General features: G+C 47.2%; 1 protein-coding gene and 1 non-coding gene across 2 annotated transcripts in view; one reads left to right on the top strand and one right to left on the bottom strand.

The window, feature by feature from the left end:
• Window positions 1-375: 375 nt before the first annotated feature.
• On the bottom strand, window positions 376-480 carry LOC114884888. Its single transcript, XR_003790949.1, has one exon. It is a non-coding gene; the product is annotated as a U6 spliceosomal RNA (small nuclear RNA).
• Window positions 481-10,669: 10,189 nt separating this feature from the next.
• SH3RF1 (SH3 domain containing ring finger 1) overlaps window positions 10,670-20,144 on the top strand; it is a 151,021-nt gene continuing 141,546 nt past the window's right edge. The window contains exons 1-2 of the mRNA XM_029201583.1: window positions 10,670-10,789; window positions 12,156-12,625. Coding sequence (XP_029057416.1) covers window positions 12,233-12,625 — 393 coding nt within the window. The 5' untranslated portion in view covers window positions 10,670-10,789; window positions 12,156-12,232. The remainder of the gene's footprint in view (window positions 10,790-12,155; window positions 12,626-20,144) is intronic.

The raw sequence follows: 20,144 nt of genomic DNA, 5'->3' as shown, positions 1-20,144 counted from the left end.
TCCTTGAAGTCACATAAGTAAACATTTCCAAAGCCCTCGAATCCAAGTCTGTCTGAGGCCACGGTCCTAACTATTCTGTGTGTACAATTACTGATATTTGTAGTGACGGCCTGGAGTCATCTGTAAATGTTAATCTCTGATTTTTTTTTAACGTTTTTATTGGGGTATAATTACTGTACAATGGTGTGTGAGTTTCTGCTTTATAACGAAGTGAATCAGCTATACATATACATATGTCCCCATATCTCTTCCCTCTTGCGGCTCCCTCCCCCCCACCCTCCCTATCCCACCCCTCTAGCTGGTCACACAGCACGGAGCTGATCTCCCTGTGCTATTCGGCTGCTTCCCACTAGCTATCTATTTTACGTTTGGTAGAAAAATACGGAACGCTTCACGAATCTGCGTGTCATCCTTGTGCAGGGGCCATGCTAATCTTCTCCGTATCGTTCCAATTTTAGTATATGCGCTGCCGAAGCAAGCAATCTCTGATGTTTTTTATTTCAAAAATCAGGGGAAGGTATAGTATCTCTCAAATATTTTCTTCCGGATAAAAGTTGGTTTTCCAGAGTGACCCATTTTTCCAGAATTCTGGATAGCTGAAGCTTTAACTGTACCTTGCAGCTTCTTACAAAATTTCAGTAATTACATCTGTACAAATTGGTTGCAATCAAGTTGCAAGTAACCTTTTTATGAAATGCTATAAAATATATTGGTTGTAAATTCTGAGTCCTATGTAAGTTCTATCTATTGCATTTCCTCACACACGTCAATTTTAAAAAGGCTTTTAAATGTTTTTGGCAGAATTTTTTTTCAAAATCATACTTCAATATGGACTTTTTCTTGGCAATCCATGAGATTTCCTGGAAGTTCCTACTGAGTACCCTTACTGTATAAACATAAAACTTGATTTCCCAGTAAAAGCATCAACCATCTGCAAATGCCAATAGGTTTTATAAGCAATTTGCAGCCTCTGAGTAAGGCCATCCTCCTTTTTCCATATTTTTTCTAATGCTTGGAGTATGGGCCACAGAACTCTTGGAAAGACTATGTTCAAATTCTTTCTTGCTTTAAGACCTCCCCACCTTTTGACTAAACATTGCTTCATTTTCCTGGAGTAAAGAATCTGACTGAAAATCTCTAGTCAGCTTACCTGATCACATTTCCCCCAATATGTCAGTGTAGCGGTAACTGCTGTGAACATCTAACCTTTCCTGAACCCGTGGCACATTCGTACAACCACACGTAACAGTGTATACAGTTCCTTTTCATTTATCAAAAGAAAGAATCCTTGGGGAATAAAGATTTGACAGCTACTGTTACAAGGTAATTGTAATACTTAAAAAAAAGAGAGAAAGAGAGATGAGACAGATGGTATACGCTGGAGACATGTGGAAGTTTGCTTGAAAAAGAGCTTCAGAAATTCAATTGACACTGAAAAGAAATTATGCAAATCGTCATTTTTGCATAAAAGCATCATGGAAAACAGGGAAATTATGTTAATCTTTAGTCTTCCACAATCTTGTCAAAGAGAGAGAATGTCAAGTGGACTGACACCCTCTCGGTGTCCTATTTTTTAAAAAGCTCTGTAGCCACTCATTTTTTCTTATTTATTTATTTATTTATTGATTGGAGCCACTCATTTTGAATCACAAGGAAAAGAGATTAAATTGAGTGAGATGATTAAGAACATCTTCTGTTTTGCCATGCTTAGGTCTAATTCATTAATATCAACCATTAATACATTTCAGATGCGTTATTCAGTACTTTTATTATACATTACATAATTTACATGGGCAGTGTTTGTAATAAATTTATTAGGTATTTCATCAGATTAACCTATGTGGCATTAAAGGATGATGGAAAGTTAATTTTTAAAATTATGTTTATTACTTTAAAAAAAGATTTTCCCATCGCCCTTTTAAACTTTATATGCTTGCCTGATTCACACATTACCCAAAATTTTAAAAAAAGGAAGAACGTGTACAAGACGCTATGAGGACAGAAATTCTAAGGAGCAATGTGAAATGTTGGGAAAATTCTGGCACTGTAGGTCGAGGGGACAGGCACAGAAAATTAGTGAAGAATCCGATTTCAGCGAAAGGAGGAAAATCACTTACTGAATTCAGGCAAGTTTTCAGAAGAACAGGTTTGATGCGTAGCACCATTAGTATCTGGTGTCATGATAGTTATGCTTTCAAGGACACGAATAGGGCTTCCCTGGTGGCGCAGTGGTTAAGAATCCGCCTGCCAATGCGGGGGACACGGGTTTGAGCCCTGGTGCGGGAAGATCCCACATGCCTCAGAACAACGCAGCCTGTGCGCCACAACTACTGAAGCCTGCGCGCCTAGAGCCCGTGCTCCGTAACAAGAGAAGCCACCGCAATGAGAAGCCCACCCACCCCAACAAAGAGTAGCCCCCGCTCACCGCACCTAGAGTAAGCCTGCGCGCAGCAATGAAGACTCAACACAGCCAAAAATTAATTAATTAAATTAAATTAAATTAAAAAGAACATGAATAAACTCACGTTTATTTAGCGGCAAGAAAGAGGGAAGGTGACGTGTTAGCTGTAGACAAAAGAAAATGTTATGATGTGATCATTTCCACTCATTTCGAGATCACAGAATATAGGCTGTGTCTGAGTGTACATGTGAATTAGGGAGAGTAAATGGAGAAAGGCCCATCTTTCACCCAATATTATAATGAAAACAGAAACATGGGTCATACATTATGAATCTCCTGTGAATTCATGCTTGTGTGTGTGTGTGTGTGTGTGTGTGTGTGTGTGTGTTTAAGCTGGCCTATTTAAATGCCATTAGAAAAGTCAACATTTATATTTACTTTGAACAGACAAAAAGAAGTCTGAAAAATTGATAAACAACCTTTAATATATAAAGATGGGTTGCCAAGAAAGATGATGGGATTTCATTTCCTGGAGGTGGTGAGATAAAGTGATGCATATTCTCTAATGGTTTGGGCTGCGCAAAGACTGCTTAGAAGCAAAAAGACTACTTCAAGGTTTAAACTTTTAAAATGAGAATGGAGCTTGACAAGAGAAAGTATTTTCCATAGAAAGGAAGACATCCTATTACATTTTCTTCACAGAGGTTACGTTTATCTTTGAACTTGGGTCAGCAGTATATTAGAGCACCCAGTGCTCCTATGTGCTTTCATACAAATTTCATGGTATAGGCAGCGGGACCTCCTGAGGCTTGATATGGGTGACCCTGGTCCACATGTGGGTCCTGGGGTAACTCGGGGCCAGCCATGTGTATTTCTCTGGGAAAGCTAATCCTCTGGCTCCCTTTTAAACTGATATTCTTTTTTTTTTTAATTTTTATTTATTTATTTTTGGCTGTGTTGGGTCTTCGTTGCTGCGCATGGGCTTTCTCTAGTTGCGGCGAGCAGGGGCTGCTCTTCGTTGTGGTGCACGGGCTTCTCATTGCGGTGGCTTCTCTTGTTGCAGAGCACGGGCTCTAGGCGCGCGGGCTTCATTAGTTGTGGCATGCAGGCTCAGTAGTTGTGGATCGTGGGCTCTAGAGCACAGGCTCAGTAGTTGTGGTGCACGGGCTTAGTTGCTCCACGGCATGTGGGATCTTCCCAGACCAGGGCTGGAACCCGTGTCCCCTGCATTGGCAGGCGGATTCTTAACCACTGCGCCACCAGGGAAGTCCCTAAACTGGTATTCTTTATAAATCTGTGCAGTGTTTATTAAGAGGAGAGGCTGAGCCCCGGATGGTGGGGTGGGCAGGAAGGGGGGCCAACCAGAATGAAGGAAGGTTGCAACACGCAGGGTCTCTCCTGTTGCCCCAGCAAACCAGCAATGGCTGGAGCTCCCATATCCTTCCTTGGTTTTTTTAACCAAAGCCCAGATGGCCCTCGATGGACTAGCTTCTCTAGTCAGCTCTGGGTGACTAGGTTAGCCTTTCCTAAATTGTGGTCCCAGCATCACTATGTGAGAATCACCTGATTCCTGAACCCATGCTGGACCTACCGAGGGAGTGTCTCTAGGTACAAGGCTGGGACATCTGCATTTTTAATGAGCTCTGCAGGTGATTCTGGCCGCACTACACCTCAGGACACACTCCCTGAAGGCTGGGTTAGAATCAGAGGCACTTAGAGAGCCCCAGCTCCCCCAGGTATTTGGCTGTCAAGCGCCTCCTCAGACGTGCAACCCTGTTTCAGGGATGATGGAGGAAGATGCAGTTCTACACCCACTCCTCGGTCTTGCTCCCCAGCACCCACTCTGATTGAGCTGAAGTCCCTAGGGAGGGCCTATAAATATTCCATCTGCTCAGACTTTTTGCCAGACAGTGGAGTTTGCACCACCTTCCCACTACTGAGACCAAAATACCTCCTCTGGGCTTGCCTTCCTTGAGCTGCTAAGAGCCCTGTTTCCTGACAACTCCAGTGCCCCAGGACCACTTGCCTTTTTCCATGGGGATTCCACTGCCCTTAGATGTCCTTTATGCAATTAGGATGGAGATAAATGTTTAATGCTGGAAAGAACCTTAGAGATAATCTAATCTACTCCATCATTATGTGGAACAGATGCAAACAGATACACAGAAAAAGAAGCAGGGAACAAAATTTTGAGTCCTCGCAACGTGCTAGAAATGTGCTATGCTAGATTTTTCAACCAGTTTTGTCATCAATATTTTTTTTGCAACAAACTTTCAAAGGATGGCATCATATCCATTTGTTATAGATACAGAAGTCGAAACTCAGAAAATTAAAGAACTTTGCAAAGTTGTTCAGTTAACAGGTAGTAGATCCAGGGTTAGATCCAGGGTTGAATCCAGGTTCTAAAGAAAAGAATAATATTAGCTATCATTTATGAAGCACTTACCATGTGTTGGGCATAGTTCCAAGCACTGTATTTTTACTAACTTATGTAATACTGCCACAAAAACCTTGAGGTAGGGAGGAGTATTATGCCCCCTTTTCTGGGGGACGCAGGCACAGAAACTTGCCTGGGGACACCCTGTTAGTAGATGGGGGAGCCCTGACTCTAGTGGTCTATCCAGAATCAAGTAATCAGGGAAGGTAGTTATTGCCCGGATAGGAGATAAACGGACGTGAAATAATGATTGGGAGGAAGGGACAGATTTGGGAACCCCTTCTGACAATCTCTGGATCACCTGTCTGGATGGGAGGTGTGGGAAGGAGTGAAGACAGCGCTCCATTTTCTTGCTTTCTCGGGGAACTAAGTCAATGGTGACACCATTAGCTGAGACCCAAAACAAAGATAAACTTGCATCACATTTATGTTCTGGGTTACATAGCTGGCATTTGGCTACTTCTACAAGCTTCCCTGTGAAACATAAGAGGAAGAACCTGTCCTCATTGTCTACCTAAAAATGTATTGATTGATCGATTATAAGAACCACTCAGCGGAATTTGGAGCACTGTCTGCCTGATTTCCTATCCAAAGGGCCGTGAAGTAGTAAGTGTATTTGTCGCTTTGGGACGGCAGTACATACAATCCCTTACTCGATTCACTCGTAGTTGAGAATTATCCTCTGGCCGCCACTATGAGTTGCTGTCAAGGTTCCCGTGGTGATGAAGACAGCCCCGGTCCTCTTCAGGGAGCTTGTGTTCAGGTGAGGGAGATAGGCAATAAGAAAGGAATGAAAGCTTAGCCTGTGAAAAGTACTATACAGATAACGGGGGTGACGTGGTACAGAACTTGCTAGCCCAGGGACCGGGTGACGTGGGGACTTGTCAGACGTGAAAGGTGTCTGAGGTTTACTCCAAGTGTGATGGGAAGCAATTGAGGAGTTTTCAGCGAGGCAGTGACGTGATGTTTTGCACATTTTGCAGCTTCCTCTGAATGTCACTATATGCAGGGCAGACTGTGAAGGCAGGATTGGAGGCAGAGAGGCTGGTGAGGAGGGGCAGAGGCCAAGGTCGGTGAGAGCTGAAAGAAACGTGCAGAGATGACAAAGTAAGTGGGTAGAAACTGAAATATATCTGGGGGTGTAGCAGGCAGACTTGATGGAGAGCGGTAGAGAGGAAAAGGGAGAAATCACGATGACCCCTGGGTTCCTGGTTTAAACCCTGGATAAATAAATCGTGCTGCTATTTACCAACATTGTGGCAACTGGACGAGGAATTAGTTGTTCTTTCTTTTTTTTGCGGTACGCAGGCCTGTCACTGTTGTGGCCTCTCCCGTTGTGGAGCACAGGCTCCGGACGCGCAGGCTCAGCGGCCATGGCTCACGGGCCCAGCCACTCCGCGGCACGTGAGATCTTCCTGGACCGGGGCACGAACCCGTGTCCCCTGCATCGGCAGGCGGACTCTCAACCACTGCGCCACCAGGGAAGGCCTTTTTTTTTTTTTTTTGAATTAGTTTTCTTTTTTCTGTAATAAATATTTATTATGAATCAAATCAAGTTACTTTTAACAAATACGTCTTACAAGCTTTTCTTTTTTTAAATATTTGTTTATTTTTGGCTGCATCGGATCTTAGTTGTGGCACACGGGATCTTTCATTGTGGCGTGCGGGCTTCTCTCTAGTTGTGGCTCACGTGCTCAGTATTTGTGGCACAGGAGCTTAGTTGCCCCACGGCATGTGGGATCTTAATTCCCGGACCAGTGATCGAACCCGTGTCCCCTGCATTGGAAAGAGGATTCTTAACCACTGGACCACCAGGGAAGTCCCTACAAGCTTTTTGTTTAACCACAAAACTTAAAATCAAGTGTGCAATTGCTGGGAAATTGCACAAATATTTGTTGTTGAAAAAGTTATGTAGGTTTTTCAATGTGTCATTAAATATCAATAAACATAGATAAGAATTGTTAACACAGTAATAATAAACAGGTCAAGTACAGCTTTGCCTCACCTGGATGCTTTCCAAAGTGCCTCTTTGGTTATTAGGTTCTTGTGGAATTACTGAAACATAAATGTTTTATAACTTTCTTTTGTTTAACTTTCTGAGGTGGTAACTAATGGTGCACAATTCTTGATTTCTTAATGTATTTATGTTGGAAGAATTAGTTTATGCCTTTTTAATGTTTCTCATCACACATCATTGAATTTTCATTCATTTTAATTTTAAAGGAGGCTGGTTACAAGTTGAGGCTTCTAATATTTTTTATTGAAGTATAGTTGATGTGCAAGATATAAGTTACAGGTGTACAATATAGTGATTCACAGTTTTTAAAGGTTATACTCCATTTATAGTTATTATAAAATACTGGGTATATTCCCTGTGTTGTACAAGGTATCCTTGCAGCTTATTTTATACCTAATAGTTTGTACCTCTTAATCCCCTACCCCTATCTTGCCTCTCTCTGCTTCACTCTCCCCACGGGTAACCACTAGTTTGTTCTCTGTGTCAGCGAGTCTGTTTCTTTTTCATTATATCCACTAGTTTGTTGTATTTTTTAGATTCCACATATAAGTGATATCATGCAGTATTTGTCTTTCTCTGACTTATTTCACTTAGCATAATACTCTCCAAGTCCATCCATGTTGCTGCAAATGGCATTATTTCATTCTTTTTATGGCTGAGTAATATTCCATTATATATATATTCCTATATATATTATATTGTAATATATAATATTAGATTAATATTCCATTATATACAATGTATATGTTATAATATATTATATTAATATTCCATTATATATATATATACATATATATATCACATCCTCTTTATCCATTCATCTGTCAGTGGACACTTAGGTTGCCTCCATGTCTTGGCTATTGTAAATAGTGCTGCTATGAACATTGGGGTGCATGAACCTTTTCTAATTAGGGTTTTCATTTTTACCATTTTTTTTTGATAAATACCCAGGCATGGAATTGCTGGATCATATGGTAGTTCTATTTTTAGTGTTTTGAGAAGCCTCCATACTGTTTTCCACAGCGGCTACACCATTTTACATTCCCACCAACAGTGTAGGAGGGTTGAAGGAGGAATTAGTTTTGAAGGTAGCTGATCATCAGACACACGTATGTATACGTATGTGCAAGCACGGTACCAGAGCTTACCAAAAAGCACTCTGGACTGGGAACTGAAAAGTCTGATTTGTGTCAGAACGTCATCACTGCGAGCAATAACTTCTCGACACCTCATTATTTCCCGTCTGCAACATGGGGATGATTATATCTGTCTTCAGCGCTTCAGAGGGTTGTTGAGAAGATAAATGAGATAGCGTGTAGGGAAGCACTTTGAAGTCTTGGTTGGACAAGAACTGTATAAATCCAAGCTACCATTATCATGTCAGGGTGTGTTTATTTTTCATGTATCTGCTCAAAGTCACAGGTGCCATGAATATATCATGTGTACATTCTTTCCTTCAGGTTCAGTTCCCAGAAATGGTCAGGTGAACATGTTTCTCTTTCCCCAACTCTCCCTTCGGCTGTAGTATTCTCTCGACAGTATTCTGCAATTATTAGTGTTGTTGAAAACTTTTTAAAGACCCTGGAAAGAAAGGATTTGGCCCAGTATAACTTTTCCCAGGTAATTCTCGGCTGATAAAGATAATGATGATACCTTCCTTTAAAAGAGATGTACAGGTTACAAAGAACCAAGTGCACTGTCTCATAGACTCCTCAACAACAGTCTAAGAAAGGGATGATTTTTTTTCACCATTTGACAGGAGGAAAGATGACTCAAGAAGTTCAAGTAATTTGCCTAAAACTTCACTGTACAGTTGGAGTAATTAAAGCTAATCAAAGAGTTGCATTCTAAAAAATAGAGTGAATGAGCAGTGGGGATGTTGAAAGAACTGAGCCACGTCCCAGGTGACATTCGTCAGAGCTTCTTCCATCCTGGAACCCTGGACGCAGTCTCCAGGTCTTTGATAATGGGTGCGCGACTAGGCTTTTTCTGGTCCGGAGTTTCAAAAGCTGGACCATTCCACCCAGGACCTTGTGTACTCTTCTCTACATACAAACAAGCAACCAAAATAAGACCAAAATAAAGTAAAATTGTCCCTTGGTCTCCAGAGTCATTACCTGGTTAACTGTCAGCTTTCCCTTGGAGGACACAAAGAGCATTCAGGTTTGCTTGAGGTGACCTGTGAAAGAGGTCCTTGGGATGGTGGGGAGAAAACTGGACTTGGAATCCAGACATGAGGCTGAGTCTTGGTCCAACGTGGCTTACTGTGATGAGTGAACCTATTTGAGTTTTGGTTTTAATAAGTGTAAATGGCATATAATAATGTTTATCTGTTTAATGTTTATCTGTTTACTGACCGTGACCTTCCAATCAGCCTCCCCTTCAGGCGCGCAGTTGCAGGCGCAGAAGTTTATGGGCTAATTAGTCACTTTCAGAGTGACTTGGTGATGGATTACTGGATTAAAAATGCTCTATTCTGATCATTTCTTCCTTTGTCTTTCTCAACTCAAATGCATGTGTATTTGCTCACTTCTTTTCTTAATCAATGCTTTTAAATTGGAGTATAGTTGATTTACAGCGTGGTGTTAATTCTCCTGTACAGCAAAGTGATTCAGTTATACATATATATATTTTTTCATATTCTTTTCCATTCTGGTTTATCACAGGATATTGAATATAGTTCTCTGTGCTCTACGGTAGGACCTTGTTGTTTATCCATTCTCTATATATGTATTTGCTCACTTCTAATGGAGGGGAAGTGGGCTATCATTTCTGGTACTCATACAGTAGGGCTGTGCACATATTCATCCATTAGCACAAAGCTAAAGAGGGAAGATGGACAGAGTTTTAGTGGGGACTAGATGACCGCATCTCCAGCGTTGAGCAGGTGACTGCACACAGTGAGGGAGACTTAGCTGTAGTGTCACAGCGGTTCCATACTCAGGTGATTCTCCTTTGTCTGCACTGGTTTCGCTGTGGCCCTGGCTGGAGACTAGACGCTCATCAACTCCCTTCAAATGGTCAGGCTGTTTAGAGGTCGGCCATTGGTTTCTCGAAAAGGCGTTATCTGTCACCCTTTCTCCTTATTTTCTGCACACCTTTGAGGAGGGTATTTGGGAAAACTTTTTGTTATGTGGATGGCAAATGCAAATAAAATGACAATTTTGAGATCAATGACAAATTTTTAACTTGTTTTACCTCTAAACTGAGGCTGAGAAACAAACCCCCAAACCTGTGGACAACGTGTTTTTCCAAAGGACCTTTCGGTTTACAGGTGTGTGCCTGGCTTTACAGGTGTGTGCGGGGGCCCCCCCAGAGGCCGCGGGGCTGGTTCGGGCCACACGGGCCCCGGGCCAGGCTGACCCCCGGGTCCCGGGCGGGTAGGACGGGCCTCCGGGCCGGGCGTCCCGTCGACCCCGCCTTCCGGGTCCTGGGCCGGGTCCCGAGGCTCGCGCCCGGGTCTGTGTCCGGGGTACCTGGTGGCACCCGCTCCTATGCGGGCAGCGCGTCCCCACTCGGCCGCGCTCCCAGCCTCGGCGGCGGCCGCTCAAGTCCCCTCCCCCGTGCCCCCGGGACCTACCCTGGACCCCGGCAGCGCCCGGGCGCGGGAGACGGGCGACCGCCTCCCCAGCCCGTCCTCCTCTTGCTCAGTCTCTGCTCTCCGCCCTCCTCCTCCTCCCCTGCTCCTCCCCCTCCCCTCCCCTCCCCTCGTTTCCCCTCCCCCTCCTTTCCCCTCCCCTCCCCTCCCTCCTCGCCCCTCCCATCCCCTCCCTCCTTGCCCCTCCCTCCTCGCCCCTCCCCTCCTCCTCCCTCGGGCCCGGCAGGCGGCGGCGGGAGCGCGCAGGCGGCGAGCGGAGCTCGGTGCGGCCGCGGCGTCTGAGGCCGGTGAGCGGGAGAGCGCGGGGCGTGCGGACAAAGAGGGCGCCGCGCAGAGGTAGGACCTGCCCCCGGCCCCGAGTCCCCGGGCCCCCGCCCACCGGGGCCGGGTTAGAGCGGAGCTGGGCGGCCCGGCCCGGCCCGGGTCACTGCGGCGGCGGCGCGCGCCCGGTCGCGCGGCGGGAGGACCTGGCGACGCTGGCTGCGGGCGGTCCTGAGCTCCCGAAACTTCCCGTGGGCGCGGGGCGGCGGCCAGGCGGCGGGGGGACCCACCCGGCCCTGCCGGCCCTGGCCCGGGGTCTAGGCGGACGGCCCCCTCCACCAGCCCCGGCGAGCGTCTACGCGGGCGGCTCCCGGCACCAGCCCCGGGGTGTCTGCGCGGGCGGCTCCCGGCAGCAGCCCCGGCGTGTCTGCGCGGGCGGCCCCCGCCCCTGGCTGCGGGCGCGTCTACACCGACGGCCAGGCACCTGGACCGGCGTCCACGCGGGCCCGCAGTACCTGCGGCGAGCAGAGGGGCGGTCTGACCCCGCCCCGCCGTCAGAGGCAGCAGTTCCTGCCGACCTCCACAACGCCACCCGGTTCCCCTGGACACGTCCACACTGAACTGGGGGTAGGGGAGAGCGGTGCAGGCTCTGGTTTGAACGCTCTTTCCCTGAATGGCCCCATTTTCATATTAAGCCCTCGGTTCTCAGTCCAGCATTCCATTCTCAGGTTCTTTGGGTGATAATTTTGCCAGATTTTCTGAATGGGATTAACACAGGCCGTTCAGAAATCGTTTCTGAGTTTGGCAACCGCTGCCCTGATGGGTGCTGTTCTATTTGAGCTGCTTTCGGGACCATCTTTAGTGTGTTGTTTAGAATTGTGAACCTTCGTCTCGTTTTGGTTGGGCAGGATTAAACAGTTCTATTTTTAAGAGCAGCGAAGAAACATATGTATTTAATATTGGGACCATGTGCCACAGAAATCACATGAGGTGCGGTTTCTTAACCACCAGAGTGGCTTAAATACTGGGAACTTGGGATTGAAAAGGAATTTCAGGTGGAGGAAACGTTCATTTGCCACTCTCACCTTCTCAGGTGAGTTGAGGAGTTTACTAAGGCAGCAGATTTCACTTTGAGAGCCGAAGAAATTATGTTCTTATTACGTTTCATAAATCCTATTTATGGCAAGAGTCCTGAATAGTACTTGGTAGCTCTTTCTAAGCGCTGAACTAGATACCTTTACGGACTCGTTGTGAATTGCTTAGAAAGCCTGTTTTGTTTTAAATTGTTGACGCTGGAGTTCAGGCCCCATGTTCCAGAGCAAGGCTACGCTCTTCAGAGGCAGTACTTTTGTGTGCTTTTTGGTTCCTGGCTCTCCTCTGCACCTTTCCCCCAGACGATCACACTTTTCTGTCTTTTCTTCCTCTGCCCCGGTGCCCCCAGAGCAGCGTCTGACATGGATGTTACATGAGCCACTCTCAGGGTCGCGTGGAGCGTCTCCCTCGGTGAACTAGAGGAAGATGGATGAGTCTGCCCTTCTGGACCTTCTGGAGTGTCCCGTGTGTCTGGAGCGGCTCGACGTCTCTGCCAGGGTCCTGCCTTGTCAGCACACGTTCTGCAAACGGTGTCTGCTGGGCATCGTCGGTTCCCGCAACGAACTCAGATGCCCCGAGTGCCGGACTCTGGTTGGCGCGGGCGTGGAGCAGCTTCCAAGCAACATCCTGCTGGTCAGACTGCTGGATGGCATCAAGCAGAGGCCTTGGAAACCCGGCCCTGCGGGGGGCAGTGGCACCAACTGCACCAACGCCTCGAGGGCTCAGAGCAGCACTGCGGCCAATTGTAGCTCGAAAGATCCACCTTGCCCCCAGGGTGGACAGCAGCCTCGGGCGCAAGCTTGGAGCCCCCCGGTGAGGGTGAGTAGCCTGAAGAGGTGGTGCGGTCGGTGACGGTACTGATGGTCAGTGTGTATTCTTTAGTCTTTGGATGTTTTCTAAATCAGCTCATGGCTAAAGGAGTCACGTTACTGGAACAGATAGGAGATTGTGCCTTGGGAATTTTTTTTTTCTTTTTGGAATGAGATTGGATATAAATAATTTTTCTTGTTTTTAAAATTCTCTCCCGGATGGTGGGCCTCTATTACGTTTTAAGATAAATCTTGGGAAACAGTAGCAATTACTCAATGAAATCTAAAATACAGAAGTTTTTTATGCCGAGTTTAAAAATGGAAATTTGGTGCGGTTTTACCTTTTCGATGGCGTTGGGAGAGCCATGAGTATGTATGTATGTGCGCGTATATGTAGACATGTTATAAATATGTGTGTGGGTAGATCACAAGTAGGACAACGAGCTTTAATTTTTAAGTGGCTTGGAGCCATTCTGTTGGTTTTATGAATGCACAGCACAGAATATTCTGGTTGGAGGAATTCTTAACAAATCATGGCCACAGGTAGCAGAGTTTTGTTGCTGTAGCAACAAAATGTCATTGAGAGCCATGCTAAGACAGAAGAGGATGTAGCTTTATGTTGGGTTTTATAGGGAGTGAAACGAAATGTTTCCATCAGAAAGATTTTTCTTGGGTTTTGGGTTTGGGCTGAAATAATTTGAAGTGAGGCTAAATATCTGGGCAGTTACCACGACTGAAATTTCTAGAGGGTAAGGTATTTTGAAGAAATGTAAATTATGTTGCCGGTGATGGCACCCCGTGAAGGCATGCTTTTCTCATTTTTGTAAACCTGAAAAGTAGTTGTGGATATTCGATAATTAAAGCAGTTCCAATTTTGTCAGAAGAAGCAATCTTGATAATTGGCCAAACTGAGAAAATCCATTTTTAAAGAACAGTTAATCTGGATGAGAATTCTTTTTTCAAATATTCGTTGTAAACACTCAAAACTGACTTTTTTCATGTGAGTTAGGAATAACCCTTTGGGATGGCATTAACCAGTGTAAATTCACAGATGTGGCCCTCTGGGAGCTGTAGGGAACGACTACCTTCTAACCATTCCTTTCCTTTCTTCTCAAGTTTATCTTTTACAAATGATGTATTTACATCACTAGATGCAGAGTACGCAAAGCGTTTTAATTGCTGGAAAACAGTTTTATCCCCAGGCTCTCAGGTTTCTTTTGAGTCATATTTAATTTTTTTTTTTTAAAGTTAGTGAGAACTTTGGGTTCTGGAGGTTTTCTTTGCTTATTTGAAGCCCCCTAGTTTTGAAATTAGTCTAGCTTACAGCGTTTTCTTAGATTGCCTTCTTTTAATGGAGTTTACACGATTAGTATCTGTGGCCTCATGAATATTTCAACCTCAGAACCATCGTTTCTGAGACACCCGACCTAGGTCTGCTTCGCTTAATTAGGGGGTAGATTTGCTTCCTTGGAGGGATTTTGTTTCCTTGTTAATTAGACTGGAGAGGCCCAGCTTCTGGCTGTGAATAGAAGTGTCTCAGTTGTTGACACGTTGCCTTACCTGTTGTGAGGAATGTGGTGAATGTTTGATTACTGATAAAAAGGAATTTAAGAAGAGGGCTCAAGCATTCAGCTCAGTGTCCTTTGGATTTTAAGTTTTCTTTCTGATGTGGAAGCTGACAGAGTGATGTTGGAATGTTCATTTATTTGAACTGCTAATCTCCCAAGGTTGAGCTTCACATTTCTTAGGTACATTATTCTGTGATTTTGATGATGTCAGTATTATTTTTCTGGCTGATATGATTTTCCTGATTTACTTTATGTTTCTTCTTTGGCATGAGAAAAATTACTTGCCAAGAAGCTCAGTTGAGCTTGAGCCTAATAATTTGGATAAAGTAGTTGAGGCCAGTAAAAGCAGGAGATGATCATGTCTGTTACTTTGGGGGGGCGGGGGGCACAGAGAGTGGAGGACAAGACAATGAACAGACAAAATTATTCAGTAATGTGGGTTGATGCAGATGCTGTAATTCTTGTCAAAAGCACTTCTTTTCCCCCCAAGTCTAAAATAATTTCTCATTAGCAATTACTGGTACCTTCTACTTTGAAATATTCAAAACAACCAGGGCTACACAAACAGCCCAAGGACCTGAAAGATATATACATTTCAGAAAACGCTCCTCTTAGTTTTTACTTTATTTTATTTTTAAAATTTATTTTATCGAAGTATGGTTGATTTACAATGTTGTGTTAGTTTCAGGTGTACAGCAAAGTGATTCAGTGATACGTACATACATATACATATATATATATATATATACACACATGCTTTTTCAGATTCTTTTCCATTATGGTTTATCCCAGGATATTGAATTAGTTCCCTGTGCTCTACAGTAGGACCTTGTTGTTTATCCATTCTATATATAATAGTTTGCATCTGCGAATCCCAAACTAGAAAATGCTTCTTTTAAAAGTGAGACCCGTGGAGTTGTCAGCCAGCCCCTGAGGTGTCCCCTGGGTGAATGACATCGTAAATCCTAGATCCTCAGCTGTTCTGACTCGACCCGGGGGTGTGAGAGCCTGTTCCCACGTGTGGTGGAAGCCAGTGCCGATACCACGTGGGATGCTGTTCGGTTACTGGTTATGTTCCGCGTTCCGTTAGATCGTGGCCACGTGGCTTCCTCAGGCGTGTACCTCCGGGAGACTGGATGTTATCAGCAGATACGAACGTTTCCAGCGTGTGACACAAATCTTGTTCCCAGAATTTTAGTGCTTCCTGCCTCATAGGAAGGAGGAAATGGAAGAGTGTTGGGTCGGCGTCACCACTGGAAACCACCAGCTCTTTACGCCAAGTAAAGAATCCCTGCTGGTTTGGCGCCAAAGTGGACCAGTGGGACGAGGTGCAGGGAGCGGGTGGCTGCAGATACTTGCTTCCATGGGCTGAAAAATACCTGCAGAAGGTGGATTTTATATATATAAGTATGTACAGAGTTCGATGTGGACAGGTTTGATTAATCCCTATAGAATTGTGACCTAATGGAATAAATTTCTGCTTTCTAGCTGTGGCTCCACTGGTTCCAGGTCTAATACCTGTGCGTGCATCTGTCTGTCCAGGTGCTGGTACTTAATGATTTCACACTGCCGCTCCTTCAGAGCGAGCGTATTCAGCACACACTGATCACATGACCCCTGATTTACACTGACTTGCACTTGTATTCTTTCCTTTAATCTAGCAAATATTTATCAAGCACTTACTAGGTACCAGGCACTGCCCTAGCTGCTGGATACATAGTGCTGGGCAAACCAGACGCAGATTCTGCTTATGAACCTGTGTGTCTGGTGGGAGAGACACACCTGTAATACCATGATAACAGTACAGGTAGGTCATTACAGGTGCTAAGTGTTAGGCTGGGAGCTGGGGAGATGATAGGCGAGGGCCTGGTTTAGTGCGTGTGTGTGCGCGCACTTGTGTGCGTGTGTGTCTGTCTGTGTGTCTTCAAAAGCTTCTTCAGGCCGAGGCATTTGAACTGAGGTCTTAAGGGTGAAATGGTATTAATTAGTTGAGAGGGGTTGGCGGGGAAAGGGACAGAGTATTCCAGAGGTCCTGACCTACGGCCGGATGAGGCAGAGCTCCCAGGAAGAAACAAGGACAGTGAGTGAGAACAAAGCGAGGGAGGGGCTCGTGACCTAAGAGGAGGCCTCTGGTGCAGCATTGGGCCGGGAGCCACCCAGGACCGCGTGGCCATACTGGTCAGTGCCCTGCCCTTGGGGCCGGAAGGAAGGGTCCTTGGGACCGAGATGGCCATCGGGCTCAGGACATGCCTGGAGCGTGCCTCAGAGGCCTGGGGGACGGGGAAAGAAGAGGGGCACAGGGGAGCTTTCCTCCCTGCTGCTTTCATTTCTCCATAGTGCCAGCGCCCTCTCTCCCTGCAGCTGACTGTTAGGGGCTGAAACGTGTCCCCCCAGGCTCATAGGTTGAAGTCCTGGCCCCCAGGTCTTCAGTGTGAGGCTGCGCTCGGGGGTGGCACCTTCGAAGAGGTGCTTAAGGTGAAGGCAGCTTACGCGGGTGCGTCCTAATCCACAGTCTGGCGTCTTCCTAAGAGGAGATCGGGACGCAGAGCCGGGTAGAGGGGAGACGCTGTGGGAACACGGCCAGCCCTCTGCACGCCGAGGAGAGAGGCCCCGGGGGTAGCCAGCCCCGCCGACACCTCGGTCTCAGGCGCGCAGCCTCCAGAATGATGAGATAAACGCCTGTTGTTCAGTCGGCCGGCCTGTGCAGCCCCAGTGCCGCCCGTGGATGGGCTCCTCCGGGTCAGCCCCGCGTGGCCTCGGTCCCCTTGGTCCCCTGCGCGCTGGCAGGGCTGGGCCTACAGGCCTGTGGGAGGGCGGGGTCAGGCCTCTGCGCCCTTGGATGCCGAGTCACCTCGAGTGGACCTTCAGTCCCTGCCAGCCCCACTGGTGGAGCCTGGCCGGCTGGACTGGCGGGGTCCAGGAGCCGGAGGAGGGCGGGGAATGGGGGGAGGGGGTAACGCCGTGGGGCGGGGCCGCGGTCGAGCGTGCGCGTCGGGGAGAGTGGGCGAGCACGCAAGAAACAGCCAGCAAGGCAGCAGGTGGTGAGGCCCCGAACTGTGCGGTGAGATACAGGATCGTGCCTGTGATGAGGGTCGTGGAGGAGGTGGGCGAGAGTGGGCAGGACCCGCTTCCCCTGGCCAGGGGGTGGCTGTCAGGGCACAGCAGGGACCATCCCTCCTGGACCTAAGAAGCAAGACTTCCAGGTAGTGGTTTGGACCGAGGGAGAGGTTTTGATGTTTCCCAGTGGCCGAGTCTAAATAGAAAAAGGTGTTTGTTTTTGCCAAACACTGTGTTGCAGACATTCTTGACCTCTTCTTATTTATTCATCGTGTCATCCTTGACCCCTGCTCAGTCTTCCTGTCCACCTCAACCCTGACTGCTCCCTTCTTCCTGAGTCAGGCCTGCATCGAGGCTCAGGGCTGGGATGGGCAGGGAGCCTGTGTACAACAGGAAAATGCTGAATGAGTTTTCTTTGTATCACATTTGTATCTTGTGACTGTTACCGTGTAAATCTCAGACAACCCTCCGCAGCTAAGGAGTATTGTTATTTAAAAAATGTTCAAAATGTAAATTGCAAAATGAGTTCCTAAAAACATTCTGGCTATAAAAACGTTCGCCACTTTGGAAGTATAATGTGTGTCCTTCTGTATCTCTTCTTATGTGTTTATATGTGTATGCATCTGGTTGTTTTGATTCTTGACATAAGTGGGATTCCATACTCTGCATGTCTGATGACTAGAATATATCTGGGAAATCTTGTCATGGCTCAGCACATACACCTACCTCGTTAAAAAGAAAACACCTGTTTATTGAGGCATACTATACATACGGAAGAGTGCACGAATTGTGAGTGTACAACTCACTGAATTATCATGCTCCATGCTTTTTAAATGACTGTATACTGTTTTTCTCTCCATTAAAAAAATTAAAGGTAATATGTGCTCATAGTAAGAAATTTGTGGTAGAGAAGGATGTAAAGGGGAAAATCAAGGCTTCTAATCTGTCTGTCCCTAATCTCCAGAGGTGACCACTGTGCAGAGGTTTTTTTGTGTGTTTCCCCCCCCAGGAAAAAACTGAATAGAAATAGGATCGTGTTATACGTGCTATTGTGCAATTTGAGGTTTTCTCTGAAATGGCGTCTCTCTCAGAGCTTCCCGCCTGCTCTCGTTGCTGGTCAGGAAGGTATCCTCGTTTTATGGACGAGGGAAGGGTGGCTGGAAAGGCCTAGAAACTCGTGCAAGGCCCCCCGCTGTCAGGATGGAGCCAGCCGCCACCCCAGGCCTGTCTGCTCCCTGCTTCGCCCCCTTAACCGTGTCCCCCTCGTCCTCGCACTGCTGCGGCCCTGGAAGCTTTCCTCAGTGTAACTAGCGGGGCTCCTTCACCTCACCGTCCCTGATGCCTGTTTTGTTCTGATAAAAAGGGGCAGGCGGCCCCCGTGCCATGGAGGTAGGTGGGCCCAGCCCTTCCCCGGTGTGGCTGGCACACACTGGGAGGTGTGGAGGTCCGGGTTGTGTTGGCCGCTGCTCGGCTGCTCTGGGCTCCGTTTCTTCACAGGAACGCAGAACCGGAGGGCCCGAAGCTCCACGTGGGGCCCGGGGCCAGGATTGCTGAGTTTGGTTCACCCGTGACTCTTGAGAACCTTTGTGGTGCCTGGCCCATAGGACACACTCAGGAGAGGTTTGTTGAATGTGTATTAGTTTCCTGTGGTCGCTGTAACGAAGCACCCCCGGCCGGTGGTTGAGAACAACAGAAGTTCTGGGGCCAGAGTCTGAAATCCAGGTGTCGGCAGAGCTGTGGCCTCCGCTGGCTTCTGGGGGCTCCCGGCACACCCCACTGTCCTCGGCTTGTGGACGCACCCCTCCTTTCCCCCTCTCCTCTTCACAGGGCCTTCTGCCCGTGTGTCTGCGTCCCCATCTCCCCCCACAGCCGGGCGGGCGCGGGGTGCACGGTATTGGGGGGTCCCGTGCGCCCCTGGTGGAGCCGCTGCACGCCGCGCCCAGGATGGCGAGGACTCGGGTGCCGCTCGGGCGTGGGCCAGGCGGGCTCTCCACAGCAGCACAGCGTCCTGGGGTGCACACCTTACCCTCGAAGCAGCCGAGCTGCTGAGGCCCCCTCACTGTGGAGCTCAGGCTTCATCCTCCCCAGCTTTTGTCATAAAGACTGCGTATATCTCCTCATTTTTTTCTAACCTTCAGAGACTTCTGAGAGCAGTGATGCTAAAGAGAGAACCTGTGAGCTCCAAGCACCCTGTGCGCGGCCCCGCCATGCTTGCCCTTGGCCGAGCCTGTGCCCTGTCCGGAGGATGGAGTGCTGGCCTCTTGAAGACTGGCAGGCATGCAGCTGCAGACACAGCTGCTTCAGGGACGGCCCGTGAGTGGGCTCCTCCTGGTAGTGGGGAAGGGGATGGAGGTGCCTGTCCATGTGGTTGGCGGTAGCAGTTAAGTAGTAGATGATTTGTCTTGTGGAACGTGGAAGAAGGTAGCAGTAAGCAGGCTGTGCAAGTGAATTACGTTGCAGTAAACATAGCGCAGAAAGGCAAGGCCTGCCAAGTTTGAACTTTCTTCTCTTAGCCTAAGGAAGTAAAAATTCCTCCCAAGTATTTTTTGCAAGGACAGAAATCCTTTCGAAACATTCTGTGTTCACTGTTTATAATTCAGCAATGAATGAACAGGGGTGAATTTTCATTATTTTAAAATGTAGTGAGAACTGCCCAGGATGAAATGCGGGTTTGCTGTAGGGACTCCATCCCTGGGTATAATTCATGTGAAGGACCCCCCTCCTTTCCCACAAATAATCCAGCAGCGACGGAGCAGAGCCTCAGTGTGGGTACCAGCAGCCCTGGCATCGGTGTAAGGTTCCTGGAAGGGTGTTTGGACACCAAGGATGAAAGGGTGAACATTAGATTTCTTACGAGGGGATTAAATTCCTGTAGAGCTAAAAATCTTCTAACACTCTTCATTA

This window comes from Monodon monoceros, unplaced genomic scaffold, assembly GCF_005190385.1.
Source record: "Monodon monoceros isolate NGI ecotype Baffin Bay Population unplaced genomic scaffold, NGI_Narwhal_1 Super_Scaffold_5, whole genome shotgun sequence".
In the NCBI taxonomy this organism is placed as follows: domain Eukaryota; kingdom Metazoa; phylum Chordata; class Mammalia; order Artiodactyla; family Monodontidae; genus Monodon; species Monodon monoceros.
Note: the sequence above shows the minus strand (reverse complement) of the source record. Positions and strands in the feature narration are given on the sequence as shown.